We start from the raw sequence: 16,269 nt of genomic DNA on the forward strand, positions 1-16,269 counted from the left end.
AAATCCCCTACTTAATGGAGTTTAACATTATTTGAACCGCAGCCACACACCTGACTCGTGTGTGCAGAGTAGGTGAGATGAGATGAACTGGGAAAGCAGGCGGTGGGGGTCAAACCACTGTGAGGAAGGGGAGGGGGGACTCAACTGTGTCTACATGCATTTTTTGCGGGGTTTTTTTCTACTTACACAATTATTTAGGTATACATACATATATCTTTCACAATAGAGAGTGCGTTATTTTTTTTTAATTTTTTTTGGGGGGAGGGACAACCCTCGGATGGGGGGGGGGGGGTCCCCTGTGATTTACGCCCATGGATGGCGCTTATTATTATATTTGTGAAATATACATACATTAGGCATTCAAGAACATTTTGAGTGATGGTGGACCTCAGTAGAAATGTACGCCTAATAATGCCCCTGGCATTATCACAATCCACTGATAAATGAAAATCACGAAAAGATACAGAAATTACTCACAAAACTTCTGGAGTTAAGATTAACCTCTACCAAAGTAATGGAAAGTGAAAATATGGAGAGAGAAAAAAGGATCTGCTCATGATCAAAATCATATGAGCTCATCGGTAAAGTACGCTGGACTTTCATGGTTGCTTCTAGAACTGGCTAATCTTTATTGATGGTGTAAACTCATAATGGTATCAGTAGCAAATACGTCTAATGTACTGTACTTAGGACAAACTTCATCATGCATCAAGACAATGAACTAAAACACACTGCCAACACAACAAAGAATTTCATCAGGGTAAAAGGTAGACTGACCAAGACGGTTGAGTATGTATTTAACTTTCTAGAATGGAAACTGTACAAACAAACTGAATGAAGTTGTAGTACAGGCATCCAAAAGAAGAAACAAATCATTCCTGTTCCCTTATATGTACTTACTCTTATATTTTGTTCATTTAACTGAGATATAAAACATGATTGCTTTGTTTTGATGCTTTTTCCCCTGCATTATCATTGTTTAGACCAGGGGTGTCAAACTCTGGCCCGTATTTGGCCCGCGAGATCATATCAAATGTGCATTACAGCTGACTAGCCGCATGAACCGCTAATACTACAAATCCCAGAATGCCTTGCCACTGTATTGACGCGTAGTCACGAACAGCAAGCGCCCCTCATTCTCTGTTGACAGTCGTTAACAACCATGCTACAGTCACATCGGGCAAGTTAATTCCACCCTCCACAAAAATGGCCAAACGAAAGATGGACAATAGGAGCTTTCAGGACAGGTGGGAGGCAGATTATCTGTTCACTAACGTGTCTGTAACGAAAGAATATAACATAAAAAGACACTATGAAACGAAACATTATGAGAAGTATAAGGACCTGGACGTAAAGCAGAAGCTCCAGAAGGCAGAGGAGGATGAAAAAAGTCTGGTTTCCCGGCAGACTATGTTCATGAAAGTAAAATCAAAAAGTGAAGCTGCTGTAAAGGCTGTAAAGCTTTATTGTGGCAGCAGACTGCAAAATCTGCCCTTTAATGAGAGAGTTTGTCAAAAAGTGTATGGTCAAAGTTTGCGAAATGAACACCACTGATGTGTCTTTTATTTCAAATGTAATTTCTTATGTGTTTGTAATATCAAGCTCTGGTTGTTCCAAATCCTGTATTTAAGCAAAACTAAAGTTTGTTTCCATATGAAAAAGGTTAAACATTACATATCAGTTGCAGTAAATTTTTCAATAAATATTCAGTTTGGCCCGTGACTTCATCTCAGTTTTATATTTTGGCCCACTGTGAATTTGAGTTTGACTCCCCTGGTTTACACGTAATGAACGAATAAACCCTCTATTGTTAGTCTGAACTACAGTGATAGACCTACTGATTCTAAATGAACTGGTACTTGACATTAGTGCAGAAGAAATTCTGAGAAATTGAATTAAAGATTTGTATTTGTGCTGTTTTAAACCTCAACATCCCATATATTATGTTTTTTTTCTTTTACCTCAAACCCCAATCATCAATTTTACAATTATAAAATTATTTTATTTTAATTAAACACAATTTGTAGACTATACCATTATAAACTTGATCAGGTGCAACCAATCAAATCCCAGGTTATAAAAATAGAAGATTGTATGAGTGAACTGTGATCTGAGTCCTAATTTGTTTTATGGCACCTACACAACATGGGCAAAGTATAGTATAAGCACTAGGCTAAAGTATTAAATCTGGGGTCTGATGACTTTTTCAACCCTGGTATTCTACTTTTTCAGTTTTCTATTAATTTTCTGAACTGTTGCCTTTTACTTTAAATAGTTTGATATTGTAAGACAAAATTTGTAAATACAGCTGGAAAAGGATTTTTTTAATGGCATTGATTCGAGCATATATGACAAATAAAGTAACTATTTCAAAGAGTTATGCTGACGTTCTATAGGCACTGTATATATATTTTAAACCTCAACTACAGACCTTTACCTACAGCACAATATTATATAATTTTTGCATAATCTATTTCCCTTTCTTTCGTTTTTATTGAATTTATTATATTTACTATATAATGTGCATATATCCGGGGAGCACGGTGGCTTAGTGGTTAGCATGTTTGCCTCACACCTCCAGGGTTGGGGGTTCGATTCCCGCCTCCGTCTTGTGTGTGTGGGGTTTGCATGTTCTCCCCGTGCCTCGGGGGTTTCCTCCGGGTACTCCAAAGACATACATGGTAGGTTGATTGGCATCTCTGGAAAATTGCCCGTAGTGTGTTATTGCGTGAGTGAATGAGAGAGAGAGAGAGTGTGTGTGTGCCCTGCGATGGGTTGGCACTCCGTCCAGGGTGTATCCTGCCTTGATGCCCGATGACGCCTGAGATAGGCACAGGTACCCCGTGAGTCAAGAATTTCGGATATGCGGTAGAAAAATTAGTGTGTGCATATATCACAGAAAAGTAAGTGGTGTAGAGTTACATCATTGCTTAGTAGTGATGTTACCAGTGACACGGAAGTTCCGATGCGTGTGTCAAAAAATGAACCGATTTTCATTGAAGCTTTGTATCGAAGCTTGATTCGTTCTGGCAAAATCACGTGACCAATGACGCCCGAAGCTTCGTTTCACACACACCCACGTGACTGCTTCGTTATCTGATTCAAAGGTTTAAAATTGTGCGCGACACGCGGCGGCGCGCCCTCGTGTGTTGTATTGGAGTATTACATGGAATCTATTACTGTGTAGCGAGTTTAGGAGAGTTTATTGTTGCGAGTTGTCAATGGAGCCTGTTACAAAATGATCGCGTTCTGAAATGTGGGAACACTTTCATTTGATTTCGCCCAATAAGGTGGATATATATGGTTTTGTTGTGAAGCCTATATTTATAACTTAACTCATCATTGGGCAATATATTTAATGTCGTATATTTTGTCATATATATTTATTGGATTGTAGTAATAAGTTGAAAAATGAAAAGGAGTGCAAGAAAAGCCTTTTGTGCACCGCTTAATAGCATGATCTTTTTTTAAATGGTTCACACTTTATACTTTGGAGACAAGATCTGTCCTTAATCTGTTTTTAGATCCAGTGTTTGATTTGCTCCCAGCAGCTGGTCTATAATAATAATAATAATAATAATAATAATAATAATAATAATAATAATAATAATAATAATAATAATACATCATCCATGTTGAGGCATTTTCGTGCAAAGCATGACAGAGTCAGATCCTCTGGCCAAGATGTAGCCAACAGCCAAGGTTAAAGCCTACTTTTAATTTTATTCACTTGTTTCAGTTTTAATTATTAAAATAATTAAGTGGTTTAAAAGTGCTGCTGTTATTTTATTATTATCAAAATAGGAACAAAGTCGCTCTCTCTCTCTCTCTCTCTCTCTCTCTCTCTCTCTCTCTCTCTCTCTCTCTCTCTCTCTCTCTCTCTCTCTCTCTCTTAATTTCAATTTAAGTGTGCTTTATCGGCATGACAAAAACTGTACATTTGTATTACCAAAGCATTTTGCATATAAATAGTACAAAAAGTTAAACTTAAACAAAGTAGATTGTGCATAATTAAAAGTAAAATCGTAAATTATAGAAATACAATAAGAACGTACATTATTGTATTTAATATATTGATTCATTTGTTTATTAATCTATCCTTAATTTGTCAATCCATTAATTTTTGCTTCTAAAATTAATACGTTGTTTGGTTGTGGAACATTTTGTGATAGCACTTTGACCAGCAGAGGTCCTCATTGTGCTCTGATTTGAAAACCTTCGAGTAATTAACCTTTTCCCGATACAATTGGGATGAAAGCTTCACTGCTTCAAGAAAGCTTCACTTCGCCATTACTATTGTTTTGTCTGATATCGTCCCCTGGTGGGACAGTTTGGGATATTTGGTTTATTTGAACACTACTGTAAACTGACTATAAATGTAAGATTAAACACAAATGAGGTGAGATATAAGTGATAATTTTCTCATTATAATAGTGGTGACCCCCTGTGATCTTAGATGTGAGGGATAAAACCTAATCTATCAATATTGTGAGAAACTATCCAGTGGAATCTATACATTATGGAGTTCAGGTTTATGTGAGACCAGTGTGGTGATACATCAGTTTCCCTGTAGAGTTTCTGTGACCGTTGGGAACTGCACTGACTATACAGGATCGGATTATTTTGAGCAGATTGTGGGTTTTATGAATGCCTGGCAAGTGCTAGGAATGTGGAAGCGATTCGAACAATTTATTTCTTGGTCCAGATCTCAGGTTGGTGCACATACAAAGCATGATTTCAGGAAGAATGGGTTACTGGTTGATTGTTAAAGGCATGGTCAGGTGCATGAGAGACAGAGCATTTGTGGTCAATCGTTGAAAGAGTATTGTTCCAATCCCTGTGTCGAAGGTATACACTTTCAGTTAGGTCTTGAGCTGTTATGAAAGCCTCTTTCAGCCGTGCCATTGCATTATTGGCCTTGGAAATCCATTTTTTCATCTAAATGGCTAGACTGCTAGTGATAGAGCTAAATGAATAAGCTAAAAATGAAGCAGAAATTGACAAACTCTAAGAAACATTGTGAATCCTTGACTGTGTTAGGCTTTGACTAATCATTTACAGCTGTGACTTTGCTTAGAATAATGAAAACCCCTTTGGGATAAATGATGCATCCCAAGAATGAAATCTGGATGACATGGAATTCACATTTTCATAGATCTGGTTGTCCTACACACATTGCCTGTGTCTATAAATCATGATGTTTTCCATGTAAGCAACGACAAAGCTTACGTGTTCCTGAGAACATTGTAAAGTACAGTAGGCACTGGAACACTGATGGGGCACAAGAGAGACTATATGATATGATACAATACTTGCAGTGGCCAGAGGTGGTGCTAAAATCTGTTTTCCATTTTTCTTGGCTCAAAAGGGACTAAAGGCAGGGGATATTGATATTGATGGTTATCTGGTCCAGACCACAGTAGTCAGTGCATTGTCTTTTCAAAAATGTAAGCTGGCTCTTTGTGGCTGAGAGAGGGTATATGTGATTCCTTGGGGTGTGGTCCTGGGCATGTGGTTTATGACATAGTCATATGGATGATGAGGTGGTGGGCAACTGGCTTTGCTGAACATGCCTTTATATTATGGTAATCCCTAGGAAAGTTCACATTCTCTAAGTTTTCATGCTCCAGATGATGATCACGGTTGTGAGCAGGTAATAGGAAATGGATGCTTTGTCTATGGCAAGCCCCAGACAAGAAGGATACTCAGATTTGGAGAAATGTTGTCTTCATGATGGAAAGCGAAATTTGAAGTGGAATGTTAATTTGTTAATGTAAACTCTTCCACTGCAACCTATGCCAAGGGTTTGGATAAGCACAGGGTGTTGTAGAGATTAAAAACAGAGCTGGTGTTCTTTTGTTATGACCCTGTTGAAGAAATTTCTAACGGTGCCAGAATCATTTAATGATTTTCGAGTAGAGATATCATCTGAGTGCCTTATCAGAACAGGAATCGAGAAAGCTTGAATGGATTAAAATGTAGACAGACTCAGCAAAGGTGAGCTCTGTGAGGAGGTTTTGGTTCAGCTTCTGGTAATAGGCAACTTTAAGGGCTGGTTCATTCTATCACCCACAGCGAGAATCCTGAACTCCGGGGCATAATCTGCCACCACACTAATTCCTTGGAAAACTGCCATTTCTTTTCCTTCTAGTTAAGGGTGTGACAGAATATTTCAATGTATACTTGTACAGTACAGCTTCAGTTCACAAATAATTGTATAGCCATAGTTGTGTGCAGTGCAAGTACTAGAAAGCAATACTTGAGTAAAAGTACAAGTATCGTACTAGAAAAAGACTTTGTTAGAAGTGAAAGTCACCTTTTAGAATACTACTCAAGTAAAAGTCTTAAAGTATCTGATATTTACTGTACTAAAGTATCAAAAGTAATTTTCCGATATTTAATGTACTTAAGTATTTGAAGTAAAAGTAAAAAGTAAAATTTCAGTGATTTTTGGTAGGCATAAGACCAGGGGCAGTTCTAGGATTTCATCATTAGGGGTTTTAGCTCTCATTGAGAATTTAAAACAAGAAGAGTTTTATATTATATATTAAATGACTACATAGTAAGTAATACAATAGTGGTATTATTGAATGGCAAAAGTAGACACCAAAATTTTATGCATGATGTAATGAGGCCAGTCTTGAATCAAATCAGTTCATGTATGTGGCCAAATCAATAAATGTTATTTTTATTTAGTATTGATGTTGCATTAATATTTTGTGTGTGCTATCAACTCTGGTAATGTAATGATGAGTCGTAAGACTGAGGATCCATTTGCAGCTTTAATATATAATCTCGAAAACAACAGGCAGAGTTCAGTACCGGTAAACACGACAGTGTAGGTAAGGCAAAAACGTAGTCAGAACAACAGGCAAAAGGTCAGGGCAGGCAGAAATCAGTCATGAGGCAAAATACAGAAACAGATCAAAAACCAGAAACAGGAATAATCAGACAACGCTCAGAATGATAGCCGTAGCAAATCAAGACTTCGCAATGGGATCAAGTTCGTTTGCTTATTTAAGTGCGCCAGCTGATAGAGAACAGCTGGTGCACTGATTAGGCTGAGCGGGGTGTAGTGGGAAGTGTAGTCCGGGAGCGCTTAGTACTCCGGAGACGATTCTCTCCGTTGTGGGTGCGGAGGTGAGGCAGGTGTGCTGATCATGACAGGTAATAAGAAAAGTGACATTTCACTGCTTTTGGTTGCTTTTGGTTGCCGCCGTTATAGATAAATGCCTTAAGCTCTGACTGCGCGTGCACGCTGCGGGTGCCTGTGCTTCTCCGTAGAGCGTGCGGACGTGCGTAATGCAATCTAGGAGCAGTGATTCGCCAAACCTCCCTTATTACAGTCACACACATTTCTTCTGATTTTATTTTGTAGTAACGAGTAACGAAGATGCTTCCTGGAAATATAACGGAGTAAAAGTATACAATTTTATCTAGGAAATGTAGTGGAGTAAATGTGAAAGTTGACATAAATTTAAATAGCGAAATAAAGTACAGATACGTGACATTTCTACTTAAGTACAGTAACGAAGTGTTTTTACTTCGTTACATTACAACACTGGTTGTGTGTGACAGATATAATACTTTAAATGTTACTTGGCCTAATTCAGATGTCTGAATGCTAATTAGTTAATGTTTCAACAAAGCAAGGTACGAGACACCATCTTAATAGACATGAACGTGTAAAGGACCTGACACTGGATGCTTATTAACTCACATCTGCTTAATTCGGACAATACAGGTAGATGTACCAGACGACGTGTAGCTAGAAATAAGTTGTCTGATTACATAGTAATTCCGGCTGGCCTTTCACTTTCCTCATGTGCAATGGGGAACAAACCTGGTGTGATTTTTGACTCCAGTGTTTCAATTGAAACTCATTTAGATAACAGTACTTACACAGCCTTCTTTCATCCAAGAAATATTGCTAAAATAAAAAAATAAAAAAACACAATTCAATACATGGATAAAAACTATTTCATGCTTGTGTTATTAGATTGCATTATTGAAATACTATCTGGATTTTGCAGTACAGTAGGTACATAAACAAGATCCAGTTAGTCCAGAATTCAGCAGCCAGATATCTTACTAGAACCAGAAAATATGACCATATTACACACCACATACCATATTCACCACACGATCATATTCACACCGCATTTGCTCCCAAACAAATTTCTCATTGATTAAAAAATATTAATATGAACCTATAAAGTACTCTCATGCGAAAGTGCGTTGTCTTTTATTTTCAGCCATTCCTACCTCGATCAAATGGTGAGGCTCATTTTGAGTACCTTAGAATAGTGAAGGCTACAGAAGGGGGGGAAGAGTTTTTTCTAACAAAGCCTCACAGAAAAGACTTCCAATTTGTTTCTGGCACTTCATCTACACTGAAAACATGATTTGTCTAGGCAGAAAACATTTCTTTACTCAAGCCTTTTGTTAATAGCTTGATATTTTTATGGCTCAAGGCCTCACCATGGGCATCATTCAATCTCCCTGCTCCGCCTCATAACATTACATGTGTGGCTACACTTCAGATGTTGCTCAGCCTACACCATCTACACTACTGATGACTTTATATTGTAGTTTTTAAACAGATACTTAAAAAACTGTGTAGCTTACACTCAATGTGCTGTGGTGATGTGACAATAAAGGTGACTTGACTTGACTTGAAATATTTTGTTTATAAATCTCTCCAGAACAAACATCATTACCGGCTTTTGTCCTGTATAAGTCCCAGTGTGAGCCTTATACAGGGCTTATATAAATTTATTCATTGATTCATTGATTCATTCATTTCTACCACTTATCCGAACTTCTCGGGTCATGGTGAGCCTACCAAAGGCGTCATCAGGCATCAAGGCAGGATACACCCTGGACGGAGTGCCAACCCATCGCAGGGCGCACACACACATTCTCATTCACACACTACGGACAATTTTCCAAAGATGCCAATCAACCTACCATGCATGTCTTTGGACCAGGGGAGGAAACCGGAGTACCCGGAGGAAACCCCAGAGGCACGGGGAGAACATGCAAACTCCACACACACAAGGCAGTGCCGGGAATCGAACCCCCAACCCTGGAGGTGTGAGGCGAACGTGCTAACCACTAAGCCACCGTGCTCCCGGCTTATAAATTGATTAACAAAATAAAATCCAATTAAGATCCAATTAAAAATGTGATTAATTAATTTAGAGGTTCTTAATTGCATCAAGCAAAACAAACACCACATAACAACCACAGTATATACAGATCATTTATTCTGCAGTACATTTACCTAAATGCCTAAATGTGGGATTTAGACATTTTTAAAACGTGTCCTTATTCTACATTTGCAATAATTCCTGTAATCATCCCCTTTAGCTTTATAACCTCTGAATGTAGCCTATTGTACAAGATTCAGGGGTCAATTTCTGCCACTGCATGTTTATAAATCTCAAAAGCCAGATTGGTTTAAAATCCCCGTGAAACTAAATGACCCTCAAGCTTAATTAGCTGGGAGAAAATGTTTAAAAGCTTCGTAACGTGTGCATTTAGTAATATATGATCGATTCAAACACATAGCGTAACATTATAATGACCATTAAAAGTCAACTTAATTACAGTAGTTCAGCATTTAAAATCTTGTATCAGGCAACACAGATTCCCACAGGGGAGGAAGCGTGAGTGCGGATATTCATTGGATGAGCCTGACGTTAATATCGTACTATCGTTTTAAACGCTGCAGAAATTCCGCCTACAAATCTTACATCCATCTCTGATTGGTTGTATCCAACCGTCAATCATCTGTAACAGGAAATACCTTGAAGTTAATTTATTTCACGTCTATAATGTGTTATGAAAAATAGCGACGCTTCTGATGCCAAAGGAAAAACATAAAAAAATCCGAGCACTTCGTGATCTATTTGTTTAGACCCTGTTTTATGGGTGAAAAGAGTCGTCTCTTTGTTGTTATGCAACGGCGTCGTTAGGCAACTCGAGCCGCTCTCTGCACTCTGAGCCCTAACGTTAGCTAGTAGTGCTAACACGTCCAGTGCTAACGAGTTTCTCACATTCGCTCGGGTTTGAATAAAAAAACCGACGCTATCTTTTTGTTTTTAAATCGCACGTATAGCATTTAGTCGTTTAAAAAAGATGTCTTTTTCTACGGCAGCGAGGAGATTAATCGGGTTAAGACTTTCTCACAGCTCATGGATACTTTCAAGGGGTGCCAATACTTCTTCGAAAACTTTGTCGTCCCTGAACAGACTATCTGAGCCGAGTAAAAGAGACATAACATCCTGTAATGTCGTGCAGCCTCTCAGGTAAATGACATTTTTAACGTGTAACTAACTAATATAGACTCTGTTAATTTGGCGGTATCCCAAATGCCCCTTTGGTGCTTCCTAGTGCACTAGATAGGAACTTCCTAGTGCACTCTATAGTTTACTCAGGTAGGGAACGGTTGTCTATTTGAGATACGGCCTTTGACTTTGACTTTGACTGGTAATACTGAGTTAGCAAGACAAATTATTAGCTTTATTATTTATGACTTAAGTTAAGAAACAGCTAGTGAGTAACATATTGAATTGGTAGGTTGAAAGGTGTGCATTTATTTACGTTTTGACCATGATGACCATGGTTTTGTGCTGCAACGTGACTGTATTATCTTTGAACCATAGATAACGTTACAGGAGATAAAGTTGAATGATTGACTACGTGGTTCTTTAAAGCATTTACATGATTTCCTTGGACAACTGTTTCCAGCATAAAATGTCTTAGACTGAGATTAAATAAGATGAACTCAAGCTACTTAATTTACTCTATGTAGTGCACTACAGTATGTCTACAATCCCTCTCAGTTTGGTGTCTCTTCCAGTTTAATCTTCTTCTTCTAATTATTATTAAATTACCTTATTATGGAAAAAAAATCTAAAATCCATTTTTATCTAAACTGGTTATACAGGCATTTTCATGGTGCTACATAGAACAAAGACAGAGCAAAGGACTTAGTAAGTTAGTCCTAGCCACATAAAGTGCGTCTGTGCGACCTGGTGTACACAGTGCAGGACAAGACAAAGAAGACGGTGCAGGACAAGACAAAGAAGACGGTGCAGGACAAGACAAAGAAGAGGGTGCAGGACAAGACAAAGAAGACGGTGCAGGACAAGACAAAGAAGACGGTGCAGGACAAGACAAAGAAGAGGGTGCAGGACAAGACAAAGAAGAGGGTGCAGGACAAGACAAAGAAGAGGGTGCAGGACAAGACAAAGAAGAGGGTGCAGGACAAGACAAAGAAGAGGGTGCAGGACAAGACAAAGAAGACGGTGCAGGACAAGACAAAGAAGACGGTGCAGGACAAAAAATACAAGACAATACACACAAGGCAATAAACAGAAGCAGCATTGACCAGTGTAAAAACAGTTCAGTTATTAAGAAAGATGCAGTAGTGTTTACTGGGAGAACAGATTTCATAGAGCTATTAAAGGGTAATGGCCAGGTTTCACTTTTAGTTTTTCCTCACTCATTTTTTCTGGATGTTCAATCTCCTTAATAAGAAATCCCATGTAAAAGTGCTGACAGTAAACATTAGAATAGAAGTCTCAGAATTCAAATGGAGTCATGAGTCATGTTAGTGATAAGTGACATGACAAGCACAGTAGCATTGATGGCAGTATTAGAATAGAAGACGAAGCTTCGGAAGGATTCATGTTTGAACAGAGTATACAAATGAGGACGTATGAGAGCAGGACACACAGACACACTGAAGGACTAACGTGTGCCCACAGGTGTCATGATAAGCAAGCGGGCAGTCGGCATTGTGGGAATTTTAGGAAACCGTAGACCGACATGTTAACGAATACAGTTTAAACCAACAGAAAATGCACCTTACTATTTAGTCATAATATTTTGCACTGGGGAACTATTATTCAGGGATTGGTCATTCAGGCAGGATTTTTTTTATAAAATATCAACGTGAATTTTTTCTTTTAGAAATTCAGGGAACTGGAAAATTTCTATTCTATAAATTTCTATAATGTTTTATTCGCAACAGCAGTAAAAGGTTTAATGATTTAGTAATGGACAATCATCAATAACTCTTTAAATGTATAACTTTTAATGTTTTATTGTCTGACACATTATGTATTACTTGCTGTTACATGTACAAATATGTAAATTATGTAATCCTGCTTAAGGATACTGGTCTATTCTTCATGAAAGGTGTCACTGATGCCAAGATCACACATGCAGTGAAATGGTTTGCACTGTTTAATGTAAACAAGCATGGGCTTTTGTTAACAGGACATTTAGCAGTCCGCTTTATGCATTTTATGATGCTGTATGAGCAGCAGTTATAAACACTTTGGCGGCTGTCTTGCATGTGTCTCGGACGAGGACTGAAGCTGCTTCCCATCATGCAATGGCTTAAACCAGCAACCCTGTACAGATCATTCAGTTTGTTATGCTTTCACAGCCAGAAGAGGGCAGCATACTGTCAATGTTGGCATGTAGAACCACTAAAGGATCTTTGAGACTGATATGATGGGTAGTGCAGCATGACTTGTTTCTCTTCTTGACACTAGGGCGGAAAACAAGGTGACCGTCAATTTCATCAATCGTGACGGAGAAAAGATTACAGTCAAGGCTTCCCCTGGTGACACGCTATTAGATGTTGTTGTTCAACAAGACCTGGACTTCGATGGTTATGGTGAGTTTAACACATTTTTAGGCACTTGTTTCTATAACCGGGGTGAGTAGAAAATAACCATTTTAAATGAATATGCATTAGCATTTAAATACTTAAAATAGGGGAAGGGAATAAGCAAGAGGAGTACAGAGAACACATCACATCGAGGGCCTTAATAAAGGCGAGTTTCTAATTATGATGTCATTTCTTCCAGGAGCATGTGAGGGAACTCTAGCTTGCTCCACGTGTCATCTCATCTTCGAAGAGGAGACATATAAACAGCTCGGACCAATTAGTGACGAGGAAATGGATATGCTCGATCTTGCCTACGGACTAACAGATACGTACGTTTCCTTCGCTGCTTAGTTGCCTGAAAAGATTGTGATGTCTTAACATTAGAGATACAATCCTCATTTGCCACAGGATCCTTTAACTTTAGGCTAGGTTTATAATTGCTTTTTCACTGTGTGTGTGTATGATGGCTGTAGTTTTCTTGTGACAACAATATGACGTAAACCATAAGTATGCACGTATACAAACACATACACTGTTGGTAAAACTGGCTTTGGAAGATCCTCAGAGTTCAGGAGAATTGACCACTTCAGGCTTTTTGCTAAACGATGATTAATGAAGAAGTCGTGCTCTGGTTAGACCTTATACCTATGTTTCATTGCCCCATAAATTGGTTCAGACTACATTAACTCTTTTGTTAAAGATCATGATAGAGTAAGATTTTTACAGGTTCAACAGGATAGAGGTAGCAGGTAGATTTTGCAGGGCATTACTGGGGTTAGATGCAGAAAGTGAGGGCAGCTGTAGTAGAGCACTGGTCCAGCAGAGAAGTGGGACAGAAGCAACTTGGTGAGCTTCTGAGTTGCACAACCCATTCTCTGGAGACTGCAATTTCAAATCCCGTTGATGCCAAGCATGTTAATCACAGCAACACTCGTCTCAGAGGAAGCATGCGTCGCTTCCCTTCCCAACTGGAGAAACAAGCCACAATTATAAAAGTGTCAGAATTGAGGTGCAGTGTAAGGTCACCGGTTACAGCGAATAAGGGGAATCGTGTAATAAAGCTCTGTTTTATGTCATAGCTCATGGTCAGATGTGTGCTCCTGAGGATCAGCTAAATGCTGGGGTTTTTTAAATGAGTTCACAGTATAGACTCATTAATTAGTTTGCACACAGGTCTGTTTTTGTAGGGACATCGATTTTACTTTTCCATGACCTTAAACATGGCACAAAACAAAACGAACTGTGATTGGTTGCTTTACATGTCAGTCAGATGCCCTCTGGAACAGTCCTTGGTCAATAAAAGCTTCTGCTTTCAGCCTGAAGGTCTGAATATGTGAGAGTAACAGCCCTCTGACTGTCAGAACTACTGTACAAGAAAATATAGAAAGAAATGATAAATACCAAAATGAAGAAGAACTAAATGAATAAAAATAGATTTTACTTCTGTTAACGTCTCATGAAAATGTTTTCTACATTTTTGATTGAGTAAATCTGATCCATATAGAAGCTCTTAAATACACAGTAGTTAATGCTTTTGTGTAAAAATCAGGTCATAGAAATCAGGTCAAGAATAAGGAATAGTCCCAAGTTATTCAGTTCTATAGTAAATGTAACAGCAAACCAAACATCAGGGAAGACCTTTTAAAACCGGAAAACATTTTACAGGCCTCACGTCCAGGCTTTGAGCACATTCACATGATCTGGTCTGTAATGCCATAAGAAGGTCACAGTAAAGCAGAAGGATTAAAGCTTAATGCCAGCTGCTAATATTGGGGATTTTGCCAGGCTGCATTTGTTGTTGTTTTTACTGGTCTTACATTTGGTCTGACGTTTTTCCATAATAATCTGTGATCAGTGCAGATTAAAATTTAGCAAAAGGGCAAATATTCCTGAGGTTAAGAACTTATTGCACTGAATAAGTCTCACTATTACACGAAGCATAAACTAACTTGCCGTAGATATTCGGGATAACGAACAATGGTTGCGAGGATGATGTTGCTTGTATGCAGCAGTTCTATAACCAAGAAATGAATTCATGTAAGCGCTATTTCAGACACAATATGACTGCATTTGTTGGGTTCATTTTTGCTCTACTTACAGAAACAGATCCTGAAGTAGCCACACTCACTTTGTGGCACATTTGACTAGCTGGATATCTAGTTCTCATTTAAGTATTACATTTCTATTAAAGGTGCTTTCACTGAAATCAGTGGAAGTTCTTCTTTTTCATCTTCATCTGACTCCTCTGTACTAATAGATACTTAAGTGTCAGTGTGCTACATATTTGTCTCACTTTAAGACCAGGTTTCTTTGGCATTTGTGCAACACTGGTTGTGTAATGACTGGATAATATAACCATGTGGGTCAAAGTCTTATGTATTTAAACCATTCTAGCTTATAACTCTTATGGTTTAAACCTCAGATCATAACTGGAACGCACAAACGTCCATTACACTTTCTCTCTTTCTTCAACAGGTCTCGACTGGGTTGCCAGATCTTCCTAACAAAAGCTCTGGATGGCATGACCGTGCGTGTTCCGGAGAGCTCTGCAGACATCAGACAGTCCGATGGCTCTGCCTAATTTCTCTATCCACCTTGTGCCTGTCTACCTACCATAAACCGATGTAACCTGATCTTAAGAAAAGGCAAAACTTTTGCGTGATTGTATTGATTGGGGTCCAGAAGAGCATGATTTTGAAATTTGTCCATTTCCTTCATGGCTACAGCACTGGATGTAGTTTAACAGCTCACTTACAGAGCTGCATGGAGACTGTGATCAATTTATCAACGTATTTCTGACAATAACAATGGATCATCAAAATGTGCTATAAATTCTGTGAACGTTTCGTATGTTTACTAAGTAGTTTCGATCCAATCCACAACAAAATACGATCTTTTTAAGATTGTAAAATGAGACATTTTGCTATGGTGCATTGTACAGTAAGTGCAAAGCGTATTAACAAACCAAAACAGAAAATAGACAAAAGTAGAGACTGTGGACACTCTAGAACTGAAGCATCTTTACAGTAAGAGGGAATACGAGCCTCTTTATGAACGACTGATGCTTCTATATGTGCTTCATTTGAGCATTCATATGATGTTACTTTGTGCACACATGAGTATGCGAATGCAGAGAAGGATCCAAAGGTTATGAGTTATTCCAAATGAAGTATTACCTCTTACCAGAATAACATCCGTAGCTTTGTGATAGTGATGGAGAGTGTTTTATCACTAACGATCACTATATGATGATCAATAAGGATCTATTCTTTCTGTTTTGTGTTGAAGTTTTGGTTTGTTAATATTACTCACTTACACGTCACCATAGTTTATAGATTTCAGACTAGATGCTTTGTTATAGCATACAGTGGATTGTCTCATACAAATTATTTTGCCATTGATTCACCACTTTATAGTGTATTAAACAATTAGTGCCCGATTAACCCAAACCGTAAGACGATCAACGATTCAACATCTCGAAACGATCTTATACGAAAGCTATGTTTTAATTAAATATTAAATAAACACCTTTTTTTGTGTCTTTGTGTTTTTACAACACTAATATTTACCCCACCCTA

General features: G+C 38.3%; 1 protein-coding gene across 1 annotated transcript; it reads left to right on the forward strand.

The window, feature by feature from the left end:
* Positions 1 to 9,765: 9,765 nt before the first annotated feature.
* Positions 9,766 to 16,232, forward strand: fdx1 (ferredoxin 1). Its single transcript, XM_027156521.2, has 4 exons — positions 9,766 to 10,313; positions 12,573 to 12,697; positions 12,891 to 13,020; positions 15,167 to 16,232. The coding sequence occupies exons 1-4, from the start codon at positions 10,144 to 10,146 to the stop codon at positions 15,270 to 15,272; spliced, it is 531 nt and encodes a 176-aa protein (XP_027012322.1). The 5' UTR covers positions 9,766 to 10,143; the 3' UTR covers positions 15,273 to 16,232.
* Positions 16,233 to 16,269: the final 37 nt, after the last annotated feature.

Source organism: Tachysurus fulvidraco, chromosome 18 (assembly GCF_022655615.1).
Source record: "Tachysurus fulvidraco isolate hzauxx_2018 chromosome 18, HZAU_PFXX_2.0, whole genome shotgun sequence".
Classification (NCBI taxonomy): Eukaryota; Metazoa; Chordata; class Actinopteri; order Siluriformes; family Bagridae; genus Tachysurus; species Tachysurus fulvidraco.

Bases quoted from the DNA above. Each gene is read 5' to 3' on its own strand.
- fdx1 (XM_027156521.2), top strand. From the start codon at position 10,144: ATGTCTTTTTCTACGGCAGCGAGGAGATTAATCGGGTTAAGACTTTCT. The intron at 12,698-12,890 runs GTGAGTTTAACA...CATTTCTTCCAG, and splicing joins CCTGGACTTCGATGGTTATG to GAGCATGTGAGGGAACTCTA. The intron at 13,021-15,166 runs GTACGTTTCCTT...TTTCTTCAACAG, and splicing joins GCCTACGGACTAACAGATAC to GTCTCGACTGGGTTGCCAGA.